This window comes from Narcine bancroftii, chromosome 1 (genome assembly GCF_036971445.1).
Source record: "Narcine bancroftii isolate sNarBan1 chromosome 1, sNarBan1.hap1, whole genome shotgun sequence".
NCBI lineage: Eukaryota > Metazoa > Chordata > Chondrichthyes > Torpediniformes > Narcinidae > Narcine > Narcine bancroftii.
In genome coordinates this window covers 68,554,668-68,568,176 of record NC_091469.1, presented here as the reverse complement: position 1 = coordinate 68,568,176, position 13,509 = coordinate 68,554,668, and the positions used below count along the sequence as shown (strand labels likewise).

The window sequence follows — 13,509 nt, the reverse complement described above, 5'->3', positions numbered from 1 at the left end:
GGAGAAGGTGCTCAGAGAGCTGAATGGTCTAAGGGTGGATAAGTCTACCTGACTAGATGGATTGCACCCTCGGATTCTGAAAGAGGTAGCTGTAGAGATTGTGGAGGCATTAGTAATGATCTTTCAGGAATCAATGAATTTTGGTATGATCATGGAGGTCTGGAAAATCACCAACATCACCCCACTATTCAAGAAAGGGAGGCAGCAGAAAGGAAATTATAGACAGTTAGCCTGACATCAGTGTTTGGGAAGATGTTGGAGTTAATTGTCACAGATGAGGTTACAGAGTACTTGGAGGCCCATGATATCTTTAAGGGAAAATCTTGCTTGACAAACCCACTGAAATTCTTTGAAGAAGTGACAAGCTGGCTAGATAAAGGAGATGCAGTGTATGCTGTGTATTTGGATTTTAAGGTGCCATACAAAAGGCCACCTAACAAGTTAAGAGCCCATGGTATAACAGGAAACAGACTAGCATGGGTAGAGTATTGGCTGATTGGCATGAAACAGAGAGTAGGAATACAGGAATCATATTCTTGTTGGTTGCCAGTGGCGAAAGGTGTTCCACAGGGGTTGGTGTTGGGGCCACTTCTTTTTATGTTGTATTTTAATGATTTGATTTGGATTGTGTAATTATGGCTTGTTGGCCAAGTATTTTGATCACACAAAGGTAGGTGGAGAGGCAGATAGTGTTGAAGAAACAGGGAGGCTGCAGAAGAACAGACAGATGATAAGAACGGGCAGAGAAGTGGCAAATGAAGTATAATATTGGAAAGTGTACAGTCATGCACTTTGGAAGAAAAAAATGGGAAGTCTATTTTTTAAATGGGGAGAAAACTGAAAATACTCCGATGTAAAGGGACTTGTGAGTCCTTGTGCAGGATAGTCTGAAAGTCAACATGGAAGTTGAGATGGTGGTGAAGAAGGCAAATGCAACGTTGGCGTTCATTTCTAAAGGAATAGAATACAAGAACAGGGATGTGATGTTGAGGCTTTATAAACCACTGGTGAAACCTCACAGAGTACTGCGAGCAGTTTTGGGCTCCTCATTTAAGAAAAGATGTGCTGACATTGAAAGAGGTTCAAAGAGGTTCACAAGAATGATTCTGGGAATGAAAGGGTTACTATATGAGGAGCATTTGTTACCTCTTGGGCTGTATTCATTGAAAATTAGGAGAATGAGGAGGGAGTGCATCGCATTGAATCATTTCAAGTGTTGAAAATCATGGACAGAGAACATGTGGAAAAGTTGCTTCCACATGGAGAGAGAGTCTATGCCAAGAAGGCACAACTTCAGGACCGAAGGGCATTAGCTTAGAACAGAACTATTTCTTCAGCCAGAGGGTGGTAAATCTATAGAATTTGTTGCCACAGGCTGTTGTGGAGACAAGATCATTGGGTGTATTTAAGGCAGAGATTGATAGTTATTGATTAGCTAGGGCATTAAGGGTTATGGGATGAAGGCTAAGCAGTGGAATTGAGTAGGGAAAATGAATCAGCTCATGATTAAATGGCGAGGCAGGTTGATGGGCTGAAAAACCTATTTGTGCTTCTGTGTCTTATGGTCTTGATGGAATCTGGAAAAGTCGACATTAATGTGATCTGGTTGGAGAGTGACCAGACAGAATATTAGATGTTGTTCCTTTAATTTGCAGATAGCCTTGGTTTGGTAGTGCACGAGGTGTGAGATCGGAGTGTGGAATTAAAATGGTTGGCCACTAGTAGGTCCATGTTAGTACAGTTGACTGAATGAAGGTGCTCAATGAAACGATCTCCAGACTGTGTCAAGTTTCCAATGTTAAGGAGGTCACAATGGAAGCACTGGTTACAGTAGAATATCCCCACAGATTTTCAAGTGAAGTGTTGCTTCAATTGGAAGAACTGCTTGGAGTCCCGAATGGTGTTGAGAGACAAGGTATGGGTGCAAGTGTAGCATTTCTTGCTGTCACAGGGGTACCGTGAGGGTGATTAGTAGGAAGGGATGAGTGAATTAGGGAGTCACAGAGGGAGCTGTCCCTGTGGAAAGTGTAGAGTGGAGGAGATGACAAGTTGTCTCTGGTGGTGGGATCATGTTGTAGATGGGATAAAATGTTAGATGTGGAGGGGTTGGTAGGTCTGGTAGGTGAGGACAAGGGGAATCCTGTCCTTGTGGCATCTTGAGGCATAGGGTGCCAGGGGAGATGTGCAGCAAATGGAGGAGATGCAAGTTGATGGCAGTAAGGGGAACCCACATTTTTTTGAAGGAGGAGGACATCTCGAATGTTCTGAAATGGAAGACCTCATCCTGGGAGCAGATGGAACGGATTTTTTCATAAAATTTGGCGAGAGAAGCAAAGGGAGCAGCAGTCAATGCTCCCATTATATCCTCCTCAAAAGAGGAGACTGGATGCAGACTGGGAGATGACTTCATTGAGTGATCATTAAAATGATAGGCCACTGGGAGATCTCTGTTAATACAACTCTGCTCATTGTATTAACAGAGATCTCCCAGTGGCCTATCATTTTAATTGCACATACTATGCCCATACCGACATGGCCTCATGTACTGTCAAACCGAGGCTACCAGCAAATCACCTAATACTCCATCTGGGCATTCTCCAACCAGATGATATCAACATCGGCAAGTCAATGCAGTGTAGGTATGCAATTTACACCTCCTACAACATGATCCCATCAACAGACACATCTTCCTATCTCTGCACTGACCTACCTATGGCTGCTAGAAATGTCCCACTTGCACCCACACCTCTTCATTCACCACCATTTTGGGCCCCAAACATTCTCTGCAAGTAAAGCAACACTTCTCCCATTTCAGTAATCCTCCCTTCCCATGTCTCTCTCTTTTTCACTCCTTCTGTCTCCTTTCCTCCAGCTCCCCATTCCCTTCTGTGTATACCAATATATCCTACTGTTTTGAAATTATATTGCTGCTTCTTTGTTATCAATGAATCTAAACGATGGAATTCTCTACCTAATAGTACTGTGAACGTACCTACAGAGAGAACTGGCTCACCATCATCTTAAAGGACAAGTAGAATTTAGCCAGAAATTCTGGCATTGCCAGTTCTGCCCATGTTTCATAAATTAATAAAATAAAATCAATCTGATAGAAGAACTCAAAGGTCCAAGCAGCATCTGTGGAGACAAAGGGATAGTCAACGTTTGGGGTCAAGTAGGGGGGAGAGAGAGGCTGCTGCTAAGTGATAGATTGAACAATATGTTGGGATGGGGGGGGCAGTGGGGAGGGGGAATGAACAAATAGAGCCAAACAGGCAAGAGGGAGAGGGGAGTGTTATGACAGAGGTTGGTAGGTGATAGATGGAAGTAGACAGCAAGGAATGATGGGCAGATGGAATCAGCTAGGGGAAGGGAATGGGAATGATAAACTGAGGGAGAAGAAAGCCAAGTAGGTAGGTAGAATAATGAGGAGATGGAACCAGACAGAGGAGTGATGAGTCCTGGTAACAATTGCCTTGCCTACACTAAAGTAGAGCATAGTGTAAACAAGATGATCATTTGAAGAGCACTTGCCCTCTGTCCATAATAACCAGCTTGAGCTTCCAGATACATGTTATTTCAACTCCCCATTCCATTCAAACACCAACCTGTCTGTCCTCAGAGAGCCCAAAAGCAGAATAGAAGAGCCTCATATTCTGCTTGAGTAGCCTACAGCCCAATGGCATGAACAATGAACTTTCCACTCCAGTAGTGTTCCTTTCCTACTCAAGTCCACCAGGGTCTATCTCCCTTTGTTTATCTTCTCCATCCCTCCCCCTTTTGTTACCAAAACTGTGTTTATATTCTGGCAATCTTCACTCTACGTTCTCAGTCTTGATGTAAGGTTTTGATCTGAAACATCAACCACTCCCTTTGCCACCACAGATGATGCTTGACCCCCTGCGATCTTCTAGAAGATCGTTTTTAGCTCCAGATTCTAGATTCTACAATCTCATGTAGCCAAATACGAGAGTGCCAAGGTTAAAGGTGAACTCTTTAAAAAGGAATCTGCACTGAATTGGCAATGATATAGATTAAAGCACACCACAATACAAATTCACTGTTATTCCTTTTATAATATCTATTGTGTATGTTACAGTAGTTAACCTGCTCAATCATGAGAGCATGTATATTGTTCATTTTAATTCAAATTGTGTATGCACTGCTTCTGATAACTATTTATTCATTTATAATCAATTCATTTTGAGAAGACATCAGTTCCATATTTCACTAAAACTAGTACTAACAGAAATAAATGAAACAATAATGTGTAATTTATGGAATTACTGCTTCAAACTTGACTGTTAAAAGCAACACAATAATCAAACAAATGCATCTTCATATTCTACATCCAAAAAAAATGGACCAGCATTTATTACTGAGCAATGTTAGACAAGTATAACAATCTGTGATGCCAACAAACATGGAGAAAGGCCAAATGTACTGGAATAACATGCCATAGTGCCACAAGTTGAACCTTCATCCTTCTTGCAGAACACAATCAGCCATTTTGTTGCCTTATGGTTCTGGCATTACAAGATTACAAAAGAAAGGCCTGCTTTGGGATCACTGGCTATGATTTAGAGTGCAAGATCAAATGCAATCATATATCATCAATAAGCTATTATAATACACTATGATTCTAATGTAAACTGCAAACTTCATTTTTTTATTTTTACAAATACAGTCTAACTCTGCTTATACAAAATCAGTTCTTCGAAAATCTCATTTACCTGAAATTTTTTCGGAGCCGTATTGTCCTCACAGGTTGAAAAAATTCACCCGACATGAAATTAGAATGACGATTGTCCTCGTTTCAGGTAACTCTCTCCCCTCTCACTTTGCATTTTTTTTTTTACCTTCCCCTATTGACCTTTCTCTCCAACTCTCCCTCTCAAACTGCATGCCATTGTCTCCCAGCCACATGTGGTCATTGGAGTCCCTTGTTCCAGCATCATCAAGGAGAGTAGCCTCCCAGGCAGGAGTGGGACCTTAGGCTCAGTGGTGTTTCTTCTTATCCTCTTCCCTCCCTCCTCAGCACACCAGACACTGACATAGACTCCGAATCCTCCCCTTGGCCTACTTCCCCAGTGTGCGTCTGCTGTAGGCCTAGGGGAGGATTTGGAGTCGGGACTCCAGTGTCAGGAGCTCCAGTGATCGGGGAGACTGGAACCCACTGACTCGCCAGTGAGTGTTCCACCGGCCTGGGAAGCCTCCCTAGGGATCAGTGCCAGCAGTGGGTTCGTGTCTGGGATTAGCAGTGGTGGTTGGGTGATCTTGGTGACTGGCGACCGCATTGCGTTCGTCTCGGTGATTGGCAGTGGCCAGCATTTTTTTGGTGAGAATTAAACATTATTTTAATGCTTAAAAAGCCTTCTCTTGTTATTTGTTGTTATTTAAACATTGATACAAGTGATTTGCTGCTGCTACTGGACTGTTTTTTAAAAACATGACCAGTTCTCTGAAAAAATCATTTATCTGATCTAGGCCAGTCCTGACCATTTTGGACAATCAGAGTTGTACTGTACATGATAGCGTTGGCTGCTTGCTGCTGGTGACGGCAGTCTAGGGATTCACACCAGGCAGCGTACAGCCGGGGTCTGGCTCAAGACTGGTTGGTGTGGAACCAAGATGCAAGAGGGTGTTGAGGGCGATGAAGGTTTTGTGATTATATTGGAGGTTCAGATCTGGAGCTCGGGCAGCTGAAGGTTTGGACTGGACTCTCTGTGGCTACAGGGGCTGCGGCAGTGCTGAAGGCAAATCCACGGACACTGGGGAATCTGGAGGGACTCTCTTTTGCTTTTTTTTCTCTCATTGTAAGAGCTACTTCAGGCAATTTCTGTCAATAGAAAATCTGTCTGTCTTTCAGCAGATGAAAGCAAATTCCATGCAATACTGCACTGTCTTTATTACACGACAATAAAGGAATATTGAATATATTTCTGCTGCACTGGAACATCCCCCACGAGGCAGTAAAAGGTTTCTTAGGAATCTTAACAAAATGCGACTGGAAATAAAATGCAGTAAAAAAATACTGTAAAGTTAGAGAAAAATCTGTAGTATACAGAAGTAGATACTTTTCCAAAACTAAGAATACTGGCTACTTTAATTCGTTTACAGATGTGGATGTCATTGGAAGCCCAGCATTTATCACCTATCCTTTACTGGCCTTTGAAAGGTAATAAGTCTCCTTAGAGTCATAATCATACAGTACAGAAAGAGGCCCTTTGGTTAAATTCATGTGATGACCAAGATGACTTCCAGAGCTAGAACCATTTTGCTGCATTTGGCCCACATCTCACTAAATATTTCCTCTCCTTGAATCTGTCCAAATCTCTATTAACCATTATAATTGTACCTGCCCCTACCACTCCTTCCAGCAACTTGTTCCATTTACCCACCAACTTCTGTGTGGAAAAACATCCATCAGGTCCCCCTTTAAATCTTTCACCTCTCACCTTAAAGCTATGCTCTCTAGTTATAGATTCCCCTACCCTCTGTGACCTTATTCATGCTCCTGATTTTATTAATATCTAATAAGGTCACCCCACAGCCTCTTTGCGTCGAGGAAAAACAGAAAACACTTGTCCAATTTTTACTTATAACTCAAGACCACCAATCCTAACTACACTCTTGAGAATCGTTACTCCACTATCTCTATCTTAATCACATCCTACAGTACAGTGAGCAGTACTGCATGTAATATTCCAGATGCAGTCTCACCTCCATCCTATCCAGCTGCAACATTATGTCCTAACTCTTGTATTCAATGTCACATCTTCCTTTACCACTTGCCCATCAGCGTCACCACTTTCAGGGAATCCCTGGGTCTCTTTGTTTAATAACACACCTTGGGGTCTGAGCAAGTCTTGTCCTGGTTTAACTAATCAAAATGCATCACTTAATACTTGTTTGAGTTAAATTCCAAAGAGATTAATTAAATAATTCTTTCATAGGCAGGAAAGATCTTTTCTGATGTATCATCCTATGATTCTTAGCTTTATAGAATGTTACAATACAAAATAAGGCCATTAACCTTATTACGCTGTGTCAGCTTTCAGAAAGAGATATCCATTATACTCTCCTGCCCTTCAATAGCCTTATAATTTCTTTTATCCTCTTGCTGCAGATATGCCACCTTGGGTTTTGGCAATGTGATTCTTCTTAAAATCTTTCAACTTGAAATTCTTCTCAAACCATATTGAACACATTCACTGGAGAATAAATCAACCCCACATGTAATCATCTATAGTTTGTTTTTAAATAAGAGACATACCAGTAACGATTCTGTGATAATAGCTTCAACATCCGCTAACGAAGCACATGGATTAGACACCAAAGATTCAGTAAGATGCAGAATAGTCTGTTCCAGACAAGGGAGATAACGCAGCCATAAATTCATAATTGCAGATTCAGACAGGAAGATCTTTTTCCTATTTAGATGGGAAAAGGATGAAATAAAAATGGAAGTGTTAGCATGTTTTTTGGATGTGATTTAAAATCTCATTGATTACTTAAATGGGCAGTCGAGTAGTCAGCGACTAAACTGCTCCCCCACCACGCTTGCCTGGTGCAGAACAAGACGGTCGAACACTTATGTAGGGTCAACAGCCATCTAGCAAACACATGCCGTGAAGCGCAGAAAGGGCATCCCTTGCATCGAAGCTTGGTCTGGCCATTCACTGCAAAAGAACTTCCCCCAGCTGTCTTGGACCTCACCATGCCGCTGGATCAGGGAGGGGATGTCGAGAGGATGGGCCTGGACCTGTGCAACCCCTACTCACCTAGATCCATTCACACACACACTGTTCCTTTCTGAGGAGTGAGGTATCCTATCAAACCCCACAAAATGACTGAAAGGAACCATCACCATCCTATGGCATGCACAGCCAGAAGATTACCCAAATATAAATTGTAAATCCAACTTCAAAAGATCCCATTCAAAAATTTCAACCTCAGTCTTTTATTACCTCTTTCACATGTGCTGCAAATGGTGACCTTAACAAAAGAAATGATGCAGAACTAACAGGATTTTGAATTTCAAAAATAAATCTTAGAAATATCCTTTCTCTTAAGTTAAAACGCTGAGCCAAATTATGTAAATTATACATTAAGCCATAAAATTCCTGAAACATTTCACCTCTAAATAAGATTTATTTTTCAGTTGCTTTGTTGCTAAAGTTCAGCTATCAACATATTAACTTTCAAATAAATCTAGATGCATTTATTAACGTGACTAGAGAATTTTCAGGCATGCTTCTAAACACTTATTTTAACTTCTCAGGAAAATTGGGCAAATCTCAAACAGGAAAAAAGCTACTTTCTCTTTGTTTCTTTCAAACTCCCACTTAACCATGGAGGAGATCAAGAGCTTTGTCGACATTTCATAAAACAGCGCTCAAGAGATTGGCTGGAGACTAAAAATATCGTGGAATATAATTTTCTGATTCTCGTCTTCTCCACTCCAACTCCAAACATCATGTAAAATTCCATTTGTTCCCTAATAACACAGATTTAAAGCTTCTCTGCTGAATTTGAAGCTGAATGCAGTTGCCTTGTTGTCAACTGCATCCTCAATTTAATTTTTCCCACAGGTGAGGGGAGGAGGGGGGGGGGAGGATCCCGCAACCAACACCATTTTCTTTTATAAAATCAAACAACTATTTTCAAAAATATGTCATTTCCAACCCAAACTATTTGGTGTGAGTTGCTTCCTGGTCAGAATTCAAAATTTCCACCAGTGCTGCCTACCCAATTCAGTGTTGTATGGCCATTGGTGGGTTTTGCACACAGTTCACAATGAACCACAGACATTTTTCGGTGTGTATACAATTTCCAGGACTTTGCAAACGTGAACCTCTCAGACTTAATGGACAAGTTCTCCAATGGAGTCCAACAACTGAACAGCAGCTTGCCGAGTCTCCCCAGCAACTACAATGGCAAATCTGAAGTCGGACCCCATATCACATCCAAATTGAAGCAGGATATGCAAGCCTCTTTATATGAGTAGGGATCTGAGGATGAAGTTACATTATTTTTAATTACTTGTGTTCTATTTTAAAGTGGTTAATGTTTAAAAATAATAAGTGATTTTTATAACATTTTAAACTATTTTAATTATTTTGAATATTTAAATTTTTATTATTTTTAATCTTCTGAATGCCAGCACATTCAGAAACACGAGCAGAACTGACAGTTTTAACAAATGGCAAAGCTGAGGAGAAGTCTTGCCAACTGTCCAGAATTCCAAGAGGATGTTTCAGGGCCAGTATTTTTTCTGGCTCATTCATCTCACCATATGATGTTGCTCAAAGCCTTGTCAATCGGCTCAGAGGATGTCTGGAGCGATCAGCCCTGCTTTCCTGATCCAGAAAAGCTTTCCCCATTCCATTAGGGACTTAACTCTGTGAACACATTGCAACTTTACAGTGAGGGACTTGAAACCTGTTCCTTGGTCCCCTTTCCTCCAGCTCTGCATTAACAGAGCCATCCCCTCCCCCGTTCAATTCTCACTTTTCCTCTCCTCTCCTCCTATCCATTTCCAATTATTACCTTTTGTCTGTGCTCCTCCCCTTGCCCTTTCTTCCCTTCTCCCCCAGGCTTTTTATTCTGCATTTTGCTCACATCCTGAAAGGCCCAGGTCCAAAATGTTGGTTATATTATTTACCTCCACGTTTTCCTCAAGATTTTTGTTTTCACTTATCAAGTAGTGCTTTAGTAAAGACAAAAATCAGAATTACCCCCCAACTTAAACAAAACATATGGAGAAAGCCCGAGTACATTCATTTACCAAAGTTAAATCTTTTGAGGTCAAACACACAATGAAAATTGTACTTTTAAGATTTGATCTCCTGCCTTTCACATCTGGAAATGAATTGAAATCACTTCAAAACAGATGAGAGTGAAGTATCTTTTGAATACAGTACTGACATATAATTTCTATCCAAAATATACTTATTACAATTTCTGGCCAGTCAGGTCCTGCAGAAACTAATGTGTCTTCAATTTGCCATTAATTGGTAATCATTCTCAGGTTTTATTGTATAACTGATCCAAAAATGGTATGACACCTCTATTTCTTTGGTTATCAACCAGAGAGCCATTGGAAACAGCTTACCTTCAGTTACTTTGCCCAAACCCTGAATAATTTTAAACCCATCAACCAAATCCCCTCTGTTTTGCTTTTTCTAAGAATAACATAATTTCTTGTCTCTCCATGAAACTATAATTTCTGGAAACATCTGATCAAAGTCTCTTATATCCTACACAGCACTCTTAAAGTATGATATCTAAAACTTGAGGAAAATGTGTTTGATATGATTTGACATGATTTCCTGGACATTACACCCCATGATTTGAGGATAATCCTTTGCACTCAATGATTAGGAAGTATTTCAGATGCACCATTTGATTCAATGAGCACAGCTGCATTTGTCAAAGCAAAAGATTGCAGGAGATGTGTAAGAATGGGAAAACTGTTGCAAACTTGATTGAATTAACAACCAACTTTTGCACTATATATCCATTGATTCTATGAAGACAGAAAAAAGATCTCTCCAGAAGAGTTAAAATGTCCCAGTGGGTTTCCATATCTGCACCTGGTGGCAAGTATAGAGACCAGAAGATGCACAGTTTCCCATGTCTGGACTAGATTTGCTGATCTCACAATATTACAAAAAGGATCTAGAAACGTATAATGGCATTGAGGGCTGGAAAAGATTTGCACATTTACCTGGTATAGATTTCCCGAGGGCAGCTGAGATAAACAAGAATGCCTCCAATTTAACCAATGGCACTGCAAGAAGGCTATCCACATGTGAACAGACATATTTGGGGGTGGGACATGAACAACTGCTGAAGCTATATTAGCAGCTGGCTAAGCCACAAAGCTGGTTCAGTGGCAAACCATTCCACTGATATAGTTTACTGGTAAACCAGTTACAAATAAGTTGTGAAATTAAAAAAATTATTTCAAATTTTAAAAAGGAAAATACTTAAAAAAACTAAATTCAAATAAAGGTAAACTAACCAAATCTTACCCAAGTCCTGTGCAACTAGAACTATCCTTGCGCCACATCTAACCTGATGCTAGGGAATGCCAAACTTCACTCTCCATTGATGGGAGTGCATTTGAAGTTCCTTGGCAAACAGTTGTCTGAAATTTTGGGACTTTTGCACCAAAACTTGCAAGGGAATCTCAAACTTCCTACTCAGCTGAGAAATAACATGCACATTTCTCCCCATAGTCAGATAGCTCAAAGTATACTCATGTGTCAAGGCTTAATTGAAGAAGGGGCATTTGAGCAAGGTGCTTCAAGGCTACTTGGCTTTTGAATATTAAGAGAATCAAGAGATAGATTAAAATCAAAAACAGAATGTAACATAACTGGAGCAGTTAAACAAGAAAATCTGCAGCCGCTGTTGACTGTAGTTTACACAAAAATACTAGAGAAGTTCTTGGTTTCTGTTAGGCCACTCCCCTGTCTCCCTCTGTTCCCCATCCCCCCTGTTCCCCATCCCCCTATCTTTCCCATCCCACTGTCTCCCTCTCTTCCCCTTCCCCCTGTCTCCCTCTCTTCCCCATCCCCCTGTCTCCCTCTCTTCCCCATCTCTCTCTCTTTTCCTCCAGTTCTCCACCCCCTGCCCTCTCCATTCAGAGATCTATTCCTTCCCCTATCAGTTCTCAGCTTTGGTCTCTTGTGCCCTCCCACCCATATCCTCCTATGACCTCTTGCCTGTGGGCCTGTGCTCCTCCTCCTATCCCTCCCCCTGACTATTTTATTCAGACACCTGCCAGCTTTTGGCTCATATCTTGATGAAGGACTCAGGCTCGAATTGTTGGTTATATATCTTCATCTTTTGTAAGATAGCTGCATGACCTGCAGAGTTTCTCCAGCATTTTTGTATAAAATATTGGAAGCACTCAGCAGGTCAAGCAGTGTAATTATGGAGATAATTAGGTCAACAATTCAGGACAAGAACCCTGCATCAGAATTGGAAAATAAGGAGAATATAAACATGTTTTAAGTTGCAAGGAGGAGAGAGGGTAGAGAAAATAGAACGAACGTCTGTGAAGTATAGTATATAGTCCAAAGTCAGAGGCAGAAAAGGTAAAGCATAAATTTTTTTTAAAAATTTGTTGACGATTCAACAAAAATACACCAGAAATTCTACTGAGTCCATTGTCTGACTGGTTTAATGCAACCTAGATTGTATACCTAAAATGGACGGGAGAGGGGGGGTGGGGGGGTGGCTTGGGAGGAGGGAGGGAGAAAAAGTCACTGTATATGTGTGAAAAAGAAAAAGTGTATATCATGGCTAATGTGATTTATGGTGTGAAAAATAAAAAATAAAAAAAAAATTAAAAAAAATTTGTTGACGATGAGAAAGAGCATAAACTTTAACAGAGAAGTGTAGCCACACCAGTGGAGAAAATAAATGGTGTTTACTGGAAATTGTTAAATTCAATTCAGATGACACCCCTTCTTTTAACCTTTTGAGAAAACAAAATTCATCCTTGCAAAACTTGAGATACAAAATAAAATTAGCCATCACATAATTTATGAGGAAAAAAAAGGTAAATAAATAGGACCATAAATATCTCTGCTGGGAAAATACCCTGCAATTTCTGCACTAGTCTCCCTCATGGTTTGAGAGAATATTTTGTCCTGGGGATTTATCCACCCATATTTGCCTCAAAACAGCAGGCAACTTCTCTGTAATTTGTAGAAGGGACATGAATTCATTGCTGTTTTGCCTCACTTATGTAGGCTCAATGTCCGTCTCCAAGTAAATACAAATACAAAAATTCCATTTAAGATTTGTCCCATCTCTTTTGGCTCCATGCATGGAATACTGCTCTGATCTTCAACAGGACCAATTTTATTCCTTGCCTTCCTTTTACTCTTAATATATCAATAGAAGCCCTTGGGATAAATGTACATTTATTTTCCAATGTGTGTTTTTTGGCATATGAGCAGATTAGACAGCTACTCGATATGGGAAAATGTAATACTGACCATTTACTAGGATGTAACCCTCCTGTAATGCAGAGGTCACCTTGGTTCTTATGTTGGCACAAGATACAGGAATATGATAGAAGAAAATTAATTGAAAGGAAAATTTTTCTCACTCCTAGAAAGGGGCCGTAAAAGACAAAGTTTGCAGCTAATTCATGGTTAAAACTTACTTTGTACTCACCGTGCTGTTCATTCAAGTACTGTAATATGAAGACTTCAAAATTTACTTTCAATTTTAATTTACCAGTCGTCACATTTCTAGCAAGAACAATGCGGTGCATAAAATTTGCCCAGCTTTATTTTTCTCTAATAATAAATAGTTTGACTTCTGCCATGAAGTGCTGCTGGGTTTTATTACTGCCTTTCAGGAGTCATGATTATTTTATTGTCATGTAAAAAAAACAATGTGATATGACACAGTATTTCCTTCAGTAAAGCAAAAATTCACTATCAATAAGAACTGCCAAGGTGCCCCTTACAGCCAGAGAAAGAG

The 13,509-nt window shown here is 40.4% G+C and overlaps 1 protein-coding gene across 2 annotated transcripts in view; it reads right to left on the bottom strand.

Annotated features, from left to right (window-relative positions):
• Positions 1-13,509, bottom strand: part of fancc (FA complementation group C) — a 191,967-nt gene that overhangs the window by 35,316 nt on the left and 143,142 nt on the right. For both annotated transcript variants that reach the window (XM_069929487.1, XM_069929480.1), the window contains exon 8: positions 7,274-7,430. In XM_069929487.1, the coding sequence (XP_069785588.1) occupies positions 7,274-7,430 (157 nt within the window). The remainder of the gene's footprint in view (positions 1-7,273; positions 7,431-13,509) is intronic.